Source organism: Lachancea thermotolerans (genome assembly GCF_000142805.1).
Source record: "Lachancea thermotolerans CBS 6340 chromosome B complete sequence".
Taxonomy (NCBI): domain Eukaryota; kingdom Fungi; phylum Ascomycota; class Saccharomycetes; order Saccharomycetales; family Saccharomycetaceae; genus Lachancea; species Lachancea thermotolerans.
Window position 1 is genome coordinate 325762 of NC_013078.1, and position 13923 is coordinate 339684.

General features: G+C 53.2%; 6 protein-coding genes and 1 non-coding gene across 7 annotated transcripts; 3 read left to right on the forward strand and 4 right to left on the reverse strand.

Annotated features, from left to right (window-relative positions):
• Nucleotides 1–311: 311 nt before the first annotated feature.
• Nucleotides 312–1673, forward strand: IOC4 (Ioc4p; the record flags this gene model as incomplete). The annotated part of the gene is made up of 1 exon (XM_002551918.1): nt 312–1673. The coding sequence occupies one exon, from the start codon at nt 312–314 to the stop codon at nt 1671–1673; it is 1362 nt and encodes a 453-aa protein (XP_002551964.1).
• A 143-nt stretch (nt 1674–1816) lies between these two features.
• On the reverse strand, nt 1817–5488 carry KLTH0B04070g (KLTH0B04070p; the record flags this gene model as incomplete). Its single annotated transcript, XM_002551919.1, has 1 exon — nt 1817–5488. The coding sequence occupies one exon, from the start codon at nt 5486–5488 to the stop codon at nt 1817–1819; it is 3672 nt and encodes a 1223-aa protein (XP_002551965.1).
• Nucleotides 5489–6949: 1461 nt separating this feature from the next.
• CSM3 (Csm3p) lies at nt 6950–7786 on the forward strand (the record flags this gene model as incomplete). Its single annotated transcript, XM_002551920.1, has 1 exon — nt 6950–7786. The coding sequence occupies one exon, from the start codon at nt 6950–6952 to the stop codon at nt 7784–7786; it is 837 nt and encodes a 278-aa protein (XP_002551966.1).
• Nucleotides 7787–7807: 21 nt separating this feature from the next.
• KLTH0B04114g (KLTH0B04114p) lies at nt 7808–9883 on the reverse strand (the record flags this gene model as incomplete). The annotated part of the gene is made up of 1 exon (XM_002551921.1): nt 7808–9883. One exon carries the CDS (start codon nt 9881–9883, stop codon nt 7808–7810), a length of 2076 nt encoding a protein of 691 aa, XP_002551967.1.
• A 257-nt stretch (nt 9884–10140) lies between these two features.
• Nucleotides 10141–12591, reverse strand: ERB1 (ribosome biogenesis protein ERB1; the record flags this gene model as incomplete). Its single annotated transcript, XM_002551922.1, has 1 exon — nt 10141–12591. The coding sequence occupies one exon, from the start codon at nt 12589–12591 to the stop codon at nt 10141–10143; it is 2451 nt and encodes an 816-aa protein (XP_002551968.1).
• A 198-nt stretch (nt 12592–12789) lies between these two features.
• Nucleotides 12790–12863, forward strand: KLTH0B04158r. Its single transcript has one exon. It is a non-coding gene; the product is annotated as a tRNA-Val (tRNA).
• A 79-nt stretch (nt 12864–12942) lies between these two features.
• On the reverse strand, nt 12943–13476 carry KLTH0B04180g (L-methionine (R)-S-oxide reductase; the record flags this gene model as incomplete). Its single annotated transcript, XM_002551923.1, has 1 exon — nt 12943–13476. The coding sequence occupies one exon, from the start codon at nt 13474–13476 to the stop codon at nt 12943–12945; it is 534 nt and encodes a 177-aa protein (XP_002551969.1).
• Nucleotides 13477–13923: the final 447 nt, after the last annotated feature.

Consider the following 13923-nt stretch of genomic DNA (forward strand, 5'->3'; position numbering starts at 1 on the left):
CTTGCCTCGTCCGCAGCCCGCAGCCCGTAGCTCCCAGCTCCCAGCTCCCAGCCCGCGGCTTTCGCCCTCGACCTCGACCTCGATCTCGACCTCGCAGCTACTCATATCACGCTGACATAATCAGCACACGTGACAATCAAACCACGTGACGTACATACACGTGACTAACCATATATCACTATGAACGCAACACCTCCCCTCCGTCCGCGCCGTCCCGCGTGCTACAAGGCCCGCGTCCTCTGCGCGCGCGTAAAACACACTCACGCGCTCCACGACGGACCAAGCCCACAACAACTATCGCGCCCGCCGCCATGCCGCCCAAGAAGCACATATACCAGCCCACAGACATAGTGCTCGCCAAGGTCAAAGGCTTCCCCGCGTGGCCCGCGCTGGTGGTGCCCGAAGAGATCGCCCCGGCCAATGTGCTAGAGGAAAGGCCCGGCCGCCCCACGGTGGAAGAGCTGGACGACGAGCAGAACCCGGAGAACTTCATCCCCTACAGTGACACGCTGCGGTTCCGCAAGAACTTCAAGCCGCACAACTCATACCTGCTCAAGTTCCTGTGCGACGACTCGTACATATGGCTGAAGCCCACGGACTTCAAGCCGCTGACGCCCGAGCAGTGCGATGCATGGCTCTCCAAGTCGTCCAAGAAGAGTAAGAAACTGATCCCGGCATTCGAGCTGGCGCGCCGCGGTACACACGGCCCGGACGCCATCGACGTGTTGGAGTTTGTGCAGTACGGGTCCAGCGGCAAGCCCGCGGAGGAGGAGTACGTGGAGCCTGCGGCAGAGCAGGAAGAGGAAGATGAGGAGGAGGGAGAGGCAGAGCCCGCCGCGGAGCAGGAGCCGCTGGACGAAGACGCTGACGCTGACGCCGACCAAGAGAGCCCGCTCAGCGAGCTCCCATCCTCGGGGTCGGACTCGGATTTCGAGGACGACACCACCCACCGCCGCCGCCCGGTCCGCGGGACGCGCCAGTCCAAGAGAACTCGCGCGCGCACCAACGAGCGGGAGCCTGAGCTCCAGGAGCTGCAGGATGAGCCCGCGCCCAAAAAGGCCCGCTCACACAAGAAAAAACAGCCTCAAAAGGTGGAGGTCGAAAAGTACAAGTTCGAGGACGACGAGGACTGGTCGATAGTTGGATTGGGCCCTCAGGACCCCCCGGTCTCCAAGTTCAACTCGCTCGTCAACAAGCTCTCCCAGAAAAGGAACCTAGAGGTGCACAACGAGTTTAAAGCAGACCTGCGAGACAGGCTGGGCATCGTCAACAAGATGCTTGTCGGGATTGTCTTTGACACGAAGAGGAAGAGCGTCACCGAGGACCTCCACGTCCTGCTTGACGAACTGGAGCAGTGCTCGGCGCTGCGAGGCACCCAGGACGAATTGATTACGGTATTTCTCTCCGATCATGAGCTAGTCATAAACATTAGCGCCCTGTTCAACCTGAAGCAAGATCAGCTGCGCGAGGCCGGACTCTACGACAAGCTTCAGCAATGGTACTCGCAAATATATGGCGGCCAGTTCGTGGCAGATCCTGTCGCTTGGTCCCTGGACAAGATCAATGACGTCCACGCGCCCCCACAAGAAGATGCCCCATCGGCCGCAGATGCTGCCAGCAATGGTGCTGGGCCTGCAGCCCCGCCTGTAACAACCAGTGATGCCAATATGTAAATATAAACACTAAAGAAACAGGCCTTTCAAGGGCCAATGCATAGAAAACTTTCATGGTTCTCGGATTAAAACTCTGAAGCCTTTCGAGGCAGCGTTATTTACAATGCGCCTTAGGTTGTAGCGCTTTAAATGCAGATGTTTTGTTACACAGGACTGTCAACGGTGAAGACCCAAGTGCCTGTCTGTGGGTCGTAGCTGTCAAACTTGGTGTCTGAAATGCTCTTCAGCCGGTTAATGTGTCTCTTTATTATAGGATGGTTAGGATCCTTAATGGGTTTCCTGGTAGACTTGTCCACCGGGTAGCACCCAGAGGTGCTGATGCGAGCACGTACGTTCAGCCCTTCGCCTTCGGCTGGTTGCATTGACGCGTTGGGGCATACTGTGCACGTTTTAGGCTCGAAGACCACAAGCTGCCCACATAGAGCGGGCAAAGAGATGTTGGACAAGTCAACAGGCTCCAGGAAATCTATTTTACCGTAGTCACGGCGGCCAATGGTTAGACCACTGACCTTGCGGAGCTGCAGTAGGGTCATGGAGGACAGGGTCTCAAGAGATGGCGAGATGTAGTAGCCATCGTCCATGAAAGAAATGTCATCGCCAATAACACCTGATGGTTTCTCGTTTATAGTGGTAGACGTGGCAGAAGAGCTTGCCAAGTTCGACGATTTCAACGGAGTCTTGGCCAATGGCGTCGATACGCTGTTTTTGAAGGGCGCATCGATCCTGCTTCCTTGACGGAGTGGCGTTCCTTGAACATCGTCATAAAGAGGTGTCTCGATCTTCGTTGATTCTGTCTTAGCACCCCCTTGGACCCCTTCGTTACTGGTGGAATCTCCATCAGCCTTGAATGTGATCCTCAACACTTGGTCATCCTCCTTGGAATCGACGGTGTCTTCCATCTTCTTCCTGTTTATAATGAGGTTCTTAAATGACTTCTTATCAGGATTGAACAGGGTATCATTAGAAGAAAGTATGAGCTCGTCACTTTCATTTGTGAAGATAGACGATGAGCCAGTGTTTGCGGGCACGATTTCCCTGCCGAGCGAATCTGTGGAAGATGCCACCGACAAAACTCTTCCATTGCTTTGAGAAGTAGTGGTAGACCCCAAACGAGCCACTGGACTGGTTGACGCGCTTCTAGGAGCAAAGAGAGGCTTGGGCGCCAATCTGTACGCTCCAGAAAGACTAGCCTTCTTTTTGAAGTCTGCATTCAACTTAGTGGCACTTGGCTTAGTGGGCTGCGTAATAGAGTCAGGAATCAAAACACGGGAGAACAGCTCGTTGGTGCCATATGGATTGGCGCCGGTTTGTTGCAAGGATGGCTGAGAGCCTGGTGCCGCCTGCTGCTGGTTTTGTTGGTTTCCGAAAAGACCACCTGACACACCTGGCTGCGTGCCAGTGGCATTGGTGTTGTTCGTGCCATTTGTATTACCAAAAAGACCGCCAGTAGCGGCGCCAGCTGGTTTAGCACCAAAGAGACCTCCGCCGGTGGTTCCGGTAGCGGTTCCGGCGGGCTTGGAACCGAACAAGCCGCCTCCGGTGGTTGGAGCGCCCGCGGGCTTGTTGCCAAATAGGCCGCCTCCGGTGTTAGTAGCAGGCTTAGCGCCAAAGAGCCCCCCGCCTGAGCTGTTGTTTGCGGCAGTGGAGTTGTTCTGGCCAAAGAGCCCTCCACCAGTGGTACCTGTGTTACCAGCAGTGTTGTTTTGTCCAAACAATCCGCCACCTGTAGAGCCCGCGGGCTTGTTTCCAAAGAGCCCACCGGACGTCGAAGGTTGGTTGGCGTTGTTGTTTTGACCAAAGAGGCCCCCAGTAGCTGGTGGCTGTTGATTGTTATTTTGACCGAAGAGGCCCCCACCGGTCGCACCAGTGGCTGGTTTTGCGCCAAACAACCCACCAGATGGCTGTTGCTGCTGTTGCTGATTGTTTTGGCCGAAAAGACCTCCACCGGTGTTGGCGTTGTTCTGGCCGAAAAGCCCCCCTTGGTTCTGTTGAGTGTTCTGCCCAAAGAGACCACCTGCAGGTTGTTGTTGCTGTTGCTGCTGGCTGTTGTTTTGTCCAAAGAGACCACTGCCTGTATTAGTGTTATTCTGGCCAAAGAGCCCTCCGGTGTTGCCTGTGCTGTTATTGTTGTTGTTTTGACCAAACAACCCACCACCGGCACTTGAATTGTTTTGTCCAAAGCCTGTAGAAGCGGTATTGTTCTGACCGAAGAGCCCGCCTGAACCGGCTGGCTTGTTGCCGAAAAGGGAGCTGCCCTGTTGCTGAGACTGTCCAAAAGGAGCGGAGCCAGAGTTTTGGCCAAAGGTTGAGTTGTTTGCAGTATTCTGACCAAACAACCCGCCCCCTGTGGCGTTATTGTTGTTTTGGCCAAAGAGGCCACCGCCTGCGTTGTTGTTGTTGTTGTTATTCTGGCCGAAGAGGCCCCCACCGGTGGTGTTATTGTTATTATTGTTCTGCCCGAACAAACCCCCTCCGGTATTACCAGAGTTGTTCTGACCGAATAGACCACCTCCGGCGTTATTGTTCTGTCCAAACGGAGAGTTGTTCGTGTTGTTGGCCTGACCAAAAAGGCCACCACCCGAAGTATTGTTGTTTTGGCCAAATAGTCCGCCTGAAGGAGCGCTCTTATTTCCAAAGAGGCCACCTCCGGCTTGCGCTTGGTTGTTTTGGCCGAAAGGAGAGTTGGCGGCCCCGTTGTTGGGGTTCTGGCCGAATAGGCCGCCGCCCGTGTTGGTGTTTGATTGGCCAAAAGGAGAGTTGTTGGCATTTGCGTTGTTGTTTTGACCGAAGAGTCCGCCTCCGGTGTTCGTGCTGGGCTGGCCGAACAAACCGCCAGGTTGCTGCCCAGGGGCATTGTTTGTAGCCCCGAACATGCTGCTGCCAGTGGTACCCGTGTTGTTGTTCTGGCCAAATAAACCGCCGGAGCCTTGCGCGGTGTTGTTAGACTGGCCAAATAGACCACTACCGCCGGGGGCGGCCGTGTTACTAGGCTGCCCGAACAGGCCCCCCGAGGAAGCAGGCTTGTTCAGGCCGAAGGGAGAATTGTTGGCAGCGTTGTTGGCGCCGAAGAGCGAGCCGCCAGCAGGCTGGCCAAAAGCAGAGGTACCGGCGGCCCCAGTGTTGTTTTGACCGAAGAGCCCGCCGGTGGTGTTGTTGTTGTTGTTATTGTTGTTGTTGCCTACCATTCCGAAGGCGTTAGTATTAGTGCTATTGTTCTGCGCGAACGGCGAGCTGGTCTGAGCGCCAAATGGCGAGGCAACACCGGCAGAACCCACGGGGCCGGTTGGGAACCTGCGATTGGCCTGGTAGTCCTGGTACCGCAGCTCCTCAAAGGAGTACGCCCGGTACTCGGGCATGCAGGAGATGGATTGGAACACATTGTTGGAGCCCGTGGTGGCGTCCTTCTCCGTGTACGTGGAGAAGGGCTTGATGGCGGTTCCGGGACCCTGGGCCGCGCCTGGGACAGAGGTGTTGGGGGCGCCCGTGGGCACGGCTGAGCCAAACAGGGACGGGCCGTTGGCGGGAGCCGATGTTGCCTGACCAAAGGGCGCCGCAGCGCCAGTGGTGGAGGAGGAGGAGTTGCTGTTGTTAGACATACCAAAGAGCCCTGTGCCGCCGGCTGAGGGGTTGCTGTTGGCGGCGCCGAAGCCGCCGAAGCCGGAGGCCGCGTTGGACGGCTGAGCGGCGCCGAACGCTGGCGTGGGGTTGGGAGCGGCGCTGCCAAAAGGCGAGGCGCCCGTGGTGGCGGGGGTCGCGGCGGACCCAAAGGGCGTGGAGCCCGAGTTGCCAAAAGCCGTTCCTGTGGAGCCGAACATCGCGGGAAATCGGTGCGGGAAGGGCGAGAGCAGTGGTTGGCGTCGAGAGACTGCAGAGGCGGCGCGCAATGGGGAGCTCGGGAGGCGATGCAGAAGGTTTTGAGCGTGTGCTAACAGGGTGACAGCCAGGAGTGAGCACGAGGGATCAGAAAATTTTTACGCGGCGGCGTCGAGCACGACGCACGGATCACGTGATGTACATATTTGCACGTGGATACAGCGTGACCGCGAAACAGCCATTGGTCGTGTGATAGCACGCATCACGTGATGGGCAAAGTCGCGTTCCATATGTGATCACGTGCGCCGCGTTCTTGTTTTCCGTGCGAAATCCATTACTATATTCTATTACATCCTGGCCTACCTATAAGCCGCGTCCCTGCGGCGGCCGGCGCCCCGGCGCCTCGTTACAGCCGTTCCAGCTGCTGCTGCACGCGCGCCATCAGCCGCCAGCTGCGCAGCGTCGTGGTTTGCAGAGACCCCGTACTGAGGTCCACTATGAGGTCTTCGTCGTCGTCGGCCTGCGACGCCGGCGTGTAGATCGCCGCCAAGTCTGGCCGCGACGATTCCACGGGCTTTGTGTAGTATGGCGCCAGCGCCACGGCGTCCTGGCCCGTATTGTTTGTTTTTGAAAGTGACATTTGTAGAGAGTGTTAGCGAGAACCAACCGCGAGTACCTTGCGTGCGAAAGTTTGTACTGGCTTTGAGCGTACTGACAACCCTGCTTCTACCTGCTGTAGCCTGCGTCTCATCGCGCTCGCCTCATCTTCTTTTATACAAGCACCGCTCTATCCAGTTTCTGCCTTTAGTGCCCAAAGCGGCGGGATGCCACACTTTTGTGTATATGTGCGGCGCGATGCCTGGGACCGACCACGCCGACACGCCAGGGACAGGAGGGTACTATCACGTGCTCAGCCCGGCCCAAAACGCGCTACCTGGGTCGTCACGTGTAAGTCCGCCCGGTATTTAGGTCACGTGCTCTGCCTGCATCGGACCTTAGGCCATCGCGTTCTTGCGCAGTGGCTGTGGAAGAGCCGTTCTCGTGGCTCCGGATCGCCCCACGCTGGGCACACGCGCCTGCGAGAAGCCCTGCAGGGCGCTGAAACCAAGGCCATCGCCGCGGGCGACACGGCACGTGCGCTCGCGGCGCAGGCACTTTCGGGGCCTTCGGTGCGCTGCCGCAGTGTGGCTGCGGCGCGGCTCGGTGTCCGTACGGAGTGCGCTCTGCAACGCATTGTTCAATGTCGAGCACGTGATGTCGACGTATGGTCATGTGATACTGATATATGCGTCACGTGCCTTGCGGCGTTGCGGCACGTGATCTTGTGTTGAGTATGTACACGTGCATGCTCGTTGCGCACGACGCGTCGGCGCGCGAGCGCCGACGCGTCAGCTCATCTCGGGCTCTGGCACCTCCCAGCACCTCGCACACGGCCTGTCCCTCGTCCACCCGCCCGCACTGACATGTCCCAGCAGCTGCAAGAACGCTTCTCCGACGGCACCGCGCTGTCACAGGACCCGGACTCCTCGCTCCTGGTCGACCCCACCGCGATCAACCCGTCCGGGCTGGGCCCCGACGGCGACGCGCCGCTACAGGACCCCACGGCGGTCACGACGCGCGTGCGGCGGCCGCAGGTCAAGCTGACCGCCGAGAAGCTGTGCTCGGCCAAGGGCCTGCCCGCGGTCATGAAGCACGCGCCCCGGAGGCTGCGCATCTCGAAACGTAGGTCCTCCTACGACAACCTCTGCCACCTGCTGCAGTTTTACCAACTCTGGGCGCACGATCTGTACCCCAAGGCCAAGTTCCACGACTTCGTGGAGCTGTGCCGCAACCTCGGCAAGACTGACCCGCAGCTGCGCGAGTACAGGATCGAGCTGCTGCGGCAGGAGCTTGAAATGGGCTCTGCACTCGAGGAAGGCGCGCCTGCGTTCCCGCAGGAGCGCTCACCAGCACCGGAGCCTACGCCGGACGCGCCTGGAATCGCGGATCTGCGCTCTGAGCCCCCGTCTCCCGCTCCCGCTCCCGCTGGAGCCGATTCCGACGACGACCTGATCTACAACATCACGCGCCGCGCGCCAGCGAGAGTGCTTCACGACAGCGACATTGACGAAGACTCCTTGATGGAAACGCAGCCGCCGGCCAGCTCCACGGCCGGCGATGCGCCGCGGAGCGCAGAATCAGGCCCCGGCCCGATCCTTAACAACAACAACAACAACAACAACAACAATAAAAACAACGACGATGACGACGACGACGAAGATGAGGACGAACTCGCGGTTATGCGCGAAATGGGTTTGTAAATGTACTTATGTTATAAAAAATTACTCTTGCTTTTCAGCCTTCTCGCTCCCCGGCGCCGCCGCGGGCTCGCCAAACTCGTTCGTTCTCGCGTAGTCCACTCTGTACGCCCAGAACTGGTACAGGTATATGAAAAAAACCACGTCGTCCCTGAACGTGGCAATCTTGTGTAGCCAGGGCATCTTGGCCACGAATGCGAACAAGTCGTCGATAAAGGTGTTCACGACCTTGTAAGCGAACGCCCTTTTCGACATGTGCGCCACGGACTTTAACTTGTAGTTGATGTAGACTGCCGGCAACTGGATCAGGAAGCCATAGGTGTAGACGATGCCCACCATAACTCTCACAAAAAAGGAGTACCAAGACTTGTGCTCCCCGTACACCAGACTGAATCCGGCGTAGCCCAGGATCAGCGGCACGAAAACTTTCAGCAAAATCCTGAACGCCGTCGCGTCATACTCCCGTGTTTTCTTCTCCTCTTCATTCAGCAAATGTTTGTTGCTGATCGCGAGCCGCTTCCCTCTTGCCAAGGGCATCATCACGACTTCTGTGTCCGCATTCAACGAGGCCTCTTCTCGGCTTGCTACTATTTGGATTTTGAGAATCGTCGACACTTTCCAGCACTCTATCAAAAATCCGACCACTTGAGAGACGAAAACAGTGCTCGATGTTCCCTCAAAGTTGTCGAGAAGGTATAACATGACTAATGCCTGCATCAAAATATTTGCGAAAAGGCCTCTCACGGAAACTCCAATATGGTTTTCTCTTTTTTGCCAGTGGGCGGTATCGCTTTTCAACGCCAGTACGCCTAGGGCCGAATGCAGTACGGTCGCAATCACGGTCAGAGCCAAGACAGATGTTTTCGTCCCTAGCCAAACTAACTTGTAATGATCTAAAGTGAAGACGGACGAATTTGCCTTCGAAGCGCCCCCAAACATTGCGAGTTCTCTCAAGTTATGCAAGGCCGTACTGTACACCCTGAACTTCCATGCAGGGGGAATTTCGAGCCTCAGATTGATAGGAAGTTCCCTAGTAGTTGTATTTATTTCTATCATCTCGTGGGCCATTTGCCAGAAGTTATTGTAGAGTACAGGGGGGGAATACCGCTGCGCGAGGCCGGTTAAATTATCTCTCTTCGTGCCTTCGTCCACAGAAATTAAGCTCTTCATAGCCTTGGGCACACTGTCTGCCTCAACTATCCCGAACGGCTTTCCTAAATATATTGTGATTTCAGGGTGCCAGAAAGGAACGTCGTCCATATAAGAAAGCTCGTAACCGATGTTATCCTCGCGCGTCTTTTTTTTTGAAGCGAGAAGGTTTTTTTTGGCTGCTTTTTCGGTCTTTGTAAGTTTGTAGCTTAAGGGAATGGTGTTTTTACTAACATATTCGCAGTTAGTGTAACCCACCTCCTCCGAGCCCTCGCAGCTTGTCATCAAGTAGAGATGCAAGTACACGAAGTCGTTTCCGAACCCTTCAGGCACCCGGAATTTGAAGTTTTCGCTGATAGTTTGTGGTTCATCTAAATCCAGGCTATCAAGAGAGCCTCTCCAAGCCGACGAGTCTTGCGGACTAAAATCAGCTCTGTCGTAGGAGGAATTGGTACTCAAATAGTACTCGAGAGCAAGAGGCGTCCCTGCTCTCCATCCAGGTATCAATAGTTTAGGCGCTTTTTTGGAGTTCTTGTACGCCAAGGCTTCCAGTGTGGGCGCTTCCTCCAAGAAGTACTCGGGAATACCGTTGGCATGACTAGTTGACGTTATATTGATGCTCTGAACGCTGGGCGGCGTATGTTCGACAAAGGTTTCATTTTCCTGCGGCAGAACCTTTAAAGAGGATTCGTATTCTAGCCTCTCTTGGCTTTTCTTCAAATCCCCAACTTTCAAACTTCTCTTCTCTAAAGCGCTACTTATAATACGACGGGCAACACGTTGAGAAAAAGTAGTGCTTGTAATGTTCTTCTCCTCGTCTTGGGCACAGTTCAAGGCATTTATTGGCTCTTTGGAAGGAGATAGGGATTTCTTTAACAAGCTAGCCAGGGACAGAGCCAACACACCATATTGTATGTAGCTACGGCCTTCACTAGGTTGCGCGGCATTCATTTTCTATACCAGCCGTGTGGAGTAGGAATAGAAAGTGACATTTGAGCTCTTAGGCCTCTGAATAAATTCGGTTCGCATGGACCTTGATAGCATTTCCCATCTCGATTTATTTTTCCGTGTACCTGAACGGCATCATCGATGACAGAATAAAATGTTCGTGACAAATTCTCAGATGCTGTCGAAAGCCCAAGCCTGGTTTAAACATTGAATGAATGTGGGTTTTAGACGTATTGTACATATTAGTGCTATGTAGTAGATCAACTAGTCCATAGGCGAGCGGTGTTATCGGCGCCAGCAGAAAATAGCCATGCTTCCCTAGGGTGCCACACCAAGTCCAAAACACCCAAGCTATTGACAACTTTGTGGCCCTCAAGTTTCTTGAGTGGCACGAGCAGTGGATTCTTCAGCATGTCATCGTACACCGTAGCATGGAAAACATGAATAATGCTATCGTCAGAGGCCGAACAGAACAGCGGCAGCTTTTTATGGAAGGCGACCTTTCTGACAGCCATTTCATGGTATCTCAGGGTCTTGTATGGGGTGCTGGCGAGGTCAAGGTCGTGCCACAAAACACGCTTGTCGAAAGAAGACGCCAATAAGTTATCACCTCTGGGGTGGATGTCGATCGTAGACAACCAACGCGCGCCAGGCATCAGCTTCTTTACCAACGCTTGTTGAGACAGATCGTAAATTCTCACGTATCTTTGCGAGCAGACAAACAATTGTGGCTTGAAAGGATGGAACTTCGCATCCATTACAATGCCCTTGGACTTCTTGAATGGCGACTGCGATAAATGCTTGGATAGTTGGTGAATGAGAACAGATGTGTGACCCGACTTTGGCTGAACAGTAACAAAATAGTCTCCCTTTCTGTGCCACGACAACTTTTTCACAGTGTGCCTGCAGGTTATCACAACTGCAATGTCTTTCTCGGCCTGCTTCTGGCTGGCCTTGTGCCACTGGGCAACCTGGCTCTTTACTGCAGTGCTTTCAGGCTGATCGTTTTCATCATCGCTGTTGACGTTGAGGTTAGAAGTCTTTGAATTGCCGTAAGTATCAAAACCAAAACCATCCTCGATCTTGGTTCTACCAGTGTTCTCAACCTCAAACCCAAAGATGGGTGGGACAATCAGGAAAATGTTCTCTCCAGCTGCAATAGCCAAAATACCAGTGGTTTTGTCGGGATTCCATTCAATTGCTTCGACATTGTCGCCACTCTTGGCTTCAGGATCAACAACTTGGACCTTGTAGACTTCCCTTCCGGTCAGGATTTCCCAGATTCTCACCGAACCGTCATCAGAGCCAGTTGCAAGCCATAGGCCCGAGGGGTCAATAGAAAGTGTTCTGATTCTACCCTCATGACCACGGTAGATTGTTGAACAACGAGTTGGGAAAGGTCTCAAGTCCTTAGGGGAAGGAAGCTCCGGAATCAGAGATTCAGGGTCGATGTTCAGTTTGTTTTTGCGCACTCTTGGTGCCAGATATAAGTCTAGGGACCGCTCAAATCTTTCTCTGACAGATTCCACATAACCTGGAACCTTTCTGAGGGCATTGAACTTCTGAGGAACAAAATTTCTTTCTCTCTCGCTAGGCTCCTGGTTCTCCCACTCTTCCTTTTCTTCCTTACTCAACAAGTATTCTTCAGGTGGGTTATAACTCTCTTCGTTGGTTGGGGGAGGTAGTTTTGGTGCTCTAAGATTCATAACGTGGTCATCGGATTCATCGCTGGCACCCCACAAGTCGTAATGGTGAGAACTCTCCTCTTCCTCTCTCATCTCCTTGAGCTTGTTCGGAGGTATAATGCGGCCTTCTCTAATGGCTCTGACAATCTTCATAATTCTCTTGGCCTCATTCTTAGAAGGAACAAATCTCCGCTTTGGCTCCGGGACTGCAGTCAATGGCATCGTTTCGGTATGTCTAGTAAACCAGTCGACATATGGCTGGTATGGGTCAACAGAATCGTCTGTTTTCTCATTCTTCTGGATCTTAGAAATCAACTCCAGCTCCTCCTGACTCAAGTTCAAGCTGGCACCTGTGTCCTTATCCAGCAGACCAGTCCAACCCTCAGGTAGCTCTATAGTTTCAAGCAGTTGGTCTAGAGCAGAACCCTTAGCAGGTCTCATTATTCTTTTACCGTTGATACTGTAACCAATGTGGGGCATTTCATCATAAGCTGAAAGAGGAATGTTACCTATGGTGTTTTGAACCTCAACATCACTGTCGTCACTATCGTAGACTGGGTTGATCTCAGGCTTTATCGTTCTTGGCCGACCGTCGGAAAACTTAGTACGGATCACCTCTTCGTCCTGGTCTGGTATCATATTCAGCTTGATACTGGAAAGTTTTTCCACCATTGAGTTCGAGTTACTCGCATCAGAGAACTCCAAGGATTCATTTGCCTCTGAGCCATCCTCAGGTTCTTCTTCGGCAAGAAGCTTGTTGAACTCTTCATCTGAGTCTGATCCTGCTTCCTCTTCGCTAGCGCCGTCTTCACCCTCTTCAGCAGATTGAAACTGACCTGTCTCATCTGCTTCGCTGTCCACCTCGCTGTAATCCTCATCACTTTCATCAGCCTCATCGTCTATGAGTCCTTGCACGTTCAACTCATCGTCGCTCGATTCTTCTTCAAGCTCTCGCTTTTTCTCTGCCTCCCCTTTCGAGTTGGAGCGCGTTGTGGACAAGCGCTTCGCCTGCTGATTCTTCGCCATTAAGTTTTCAGTGAGCAACGGCAAGTGTTATGTCTCGCACTGAACTTTCGTCTTTGGAAGCGCTTGTTAGCTCATCGCCTCAAAGCTCATCTCTCGAAATTTTGAAAATTTTCCATAATACGAAGACGTTTCTTTTGAAAATTCATGGCTAACATCTTCCTATATGAGATTTTCTGTAATTCCTTAAATCAACCAATTGGTTTCGTGGTCTAGTCGGTTATGGCATCTGCTTAACACGCAGAACGTCCCCAGTTCGATCCTGGGCGAAGTCAATTTTTTGTCGAAATTCCTGAGGTACTGCTGTGAACAAGCACCCTTCAACAGAGATGTGAACATTCATTAGTATATTATTTAAAATTTACAGGTTCTACTGATCAGATTAGCGAGTTCTTCCAAATGTTTTTTATCCGTTTCGCCAAATCCGTTATATTCCAGGCAATCTATGTCTATGACTCCGAGGCATTCCCCAGCATCGCTCAATATTGGCACCACAATTTCGCTCTTTGTCTCCCCATCGCACGCAATGTGGCCAGGAAACTTGTTCACGTCGGGCACAACCTGCGTTTCCTTGGTTTGCGCAGCTGCTCCACATACGCCAGATCCAGCCCTTATTGTCTGACAAGCAACCTTACCTTGAAAAGGCCCTAACAGCAGTTCCTGCTTGTTCTCAGTCCTAGAGATGTAGAAACCAGCCCAGTTGACGTCCAGGGGGAGCGACCTGTATGCGTGCCAAAGAAGAGAAGAAGCGTTTGCCAGATTGCAGACCCAGTTGTCTTGATCCGCGGCTAAAGCGGCATAAGAGTCTAGCAACAACTGCAATGCTTCTTCGCGTTGAAGGCCATCGAAATGCGCGTAGTCAGCGTGGTGTTCTCCTTGCTCGCCCATCGCTTGTGTTTTCCAAATGACTGTTGCAAAGCTTAACCATCTTGTTCAAACTGTAATAAACACGTACGAATAGTCACTTTTTCAAGCTTCGTCACTGTGGCTCCGAAGGAATGCACGCTTGTAAAGACAAAGGTCAAGGGCCCAAACAAGCTAATGTGAATCAATGGAATAACATTCAGCTTTACAAAAAAGTCGTTGCCAGCTTGAGATTCTAAACCTGTTTCCAGCTTTTTACCTGAAACATCAATATGTCTTCCCCGGACTTGTTCGTAGCCCTCGCCCCAGTCGCTTTTGAGGCAACCTTCCTTACGACTCTTGGCTCAGAAATGTTGATGCTGCTAGCCCCGGATTACGCAGAGTATATACCCTTAAAAAACCGAAGTTCAACTATTCCTCCATATTTATTGTTTAGTACTCATTTGGTCCCAATTAAAGGTAAGAGATAAA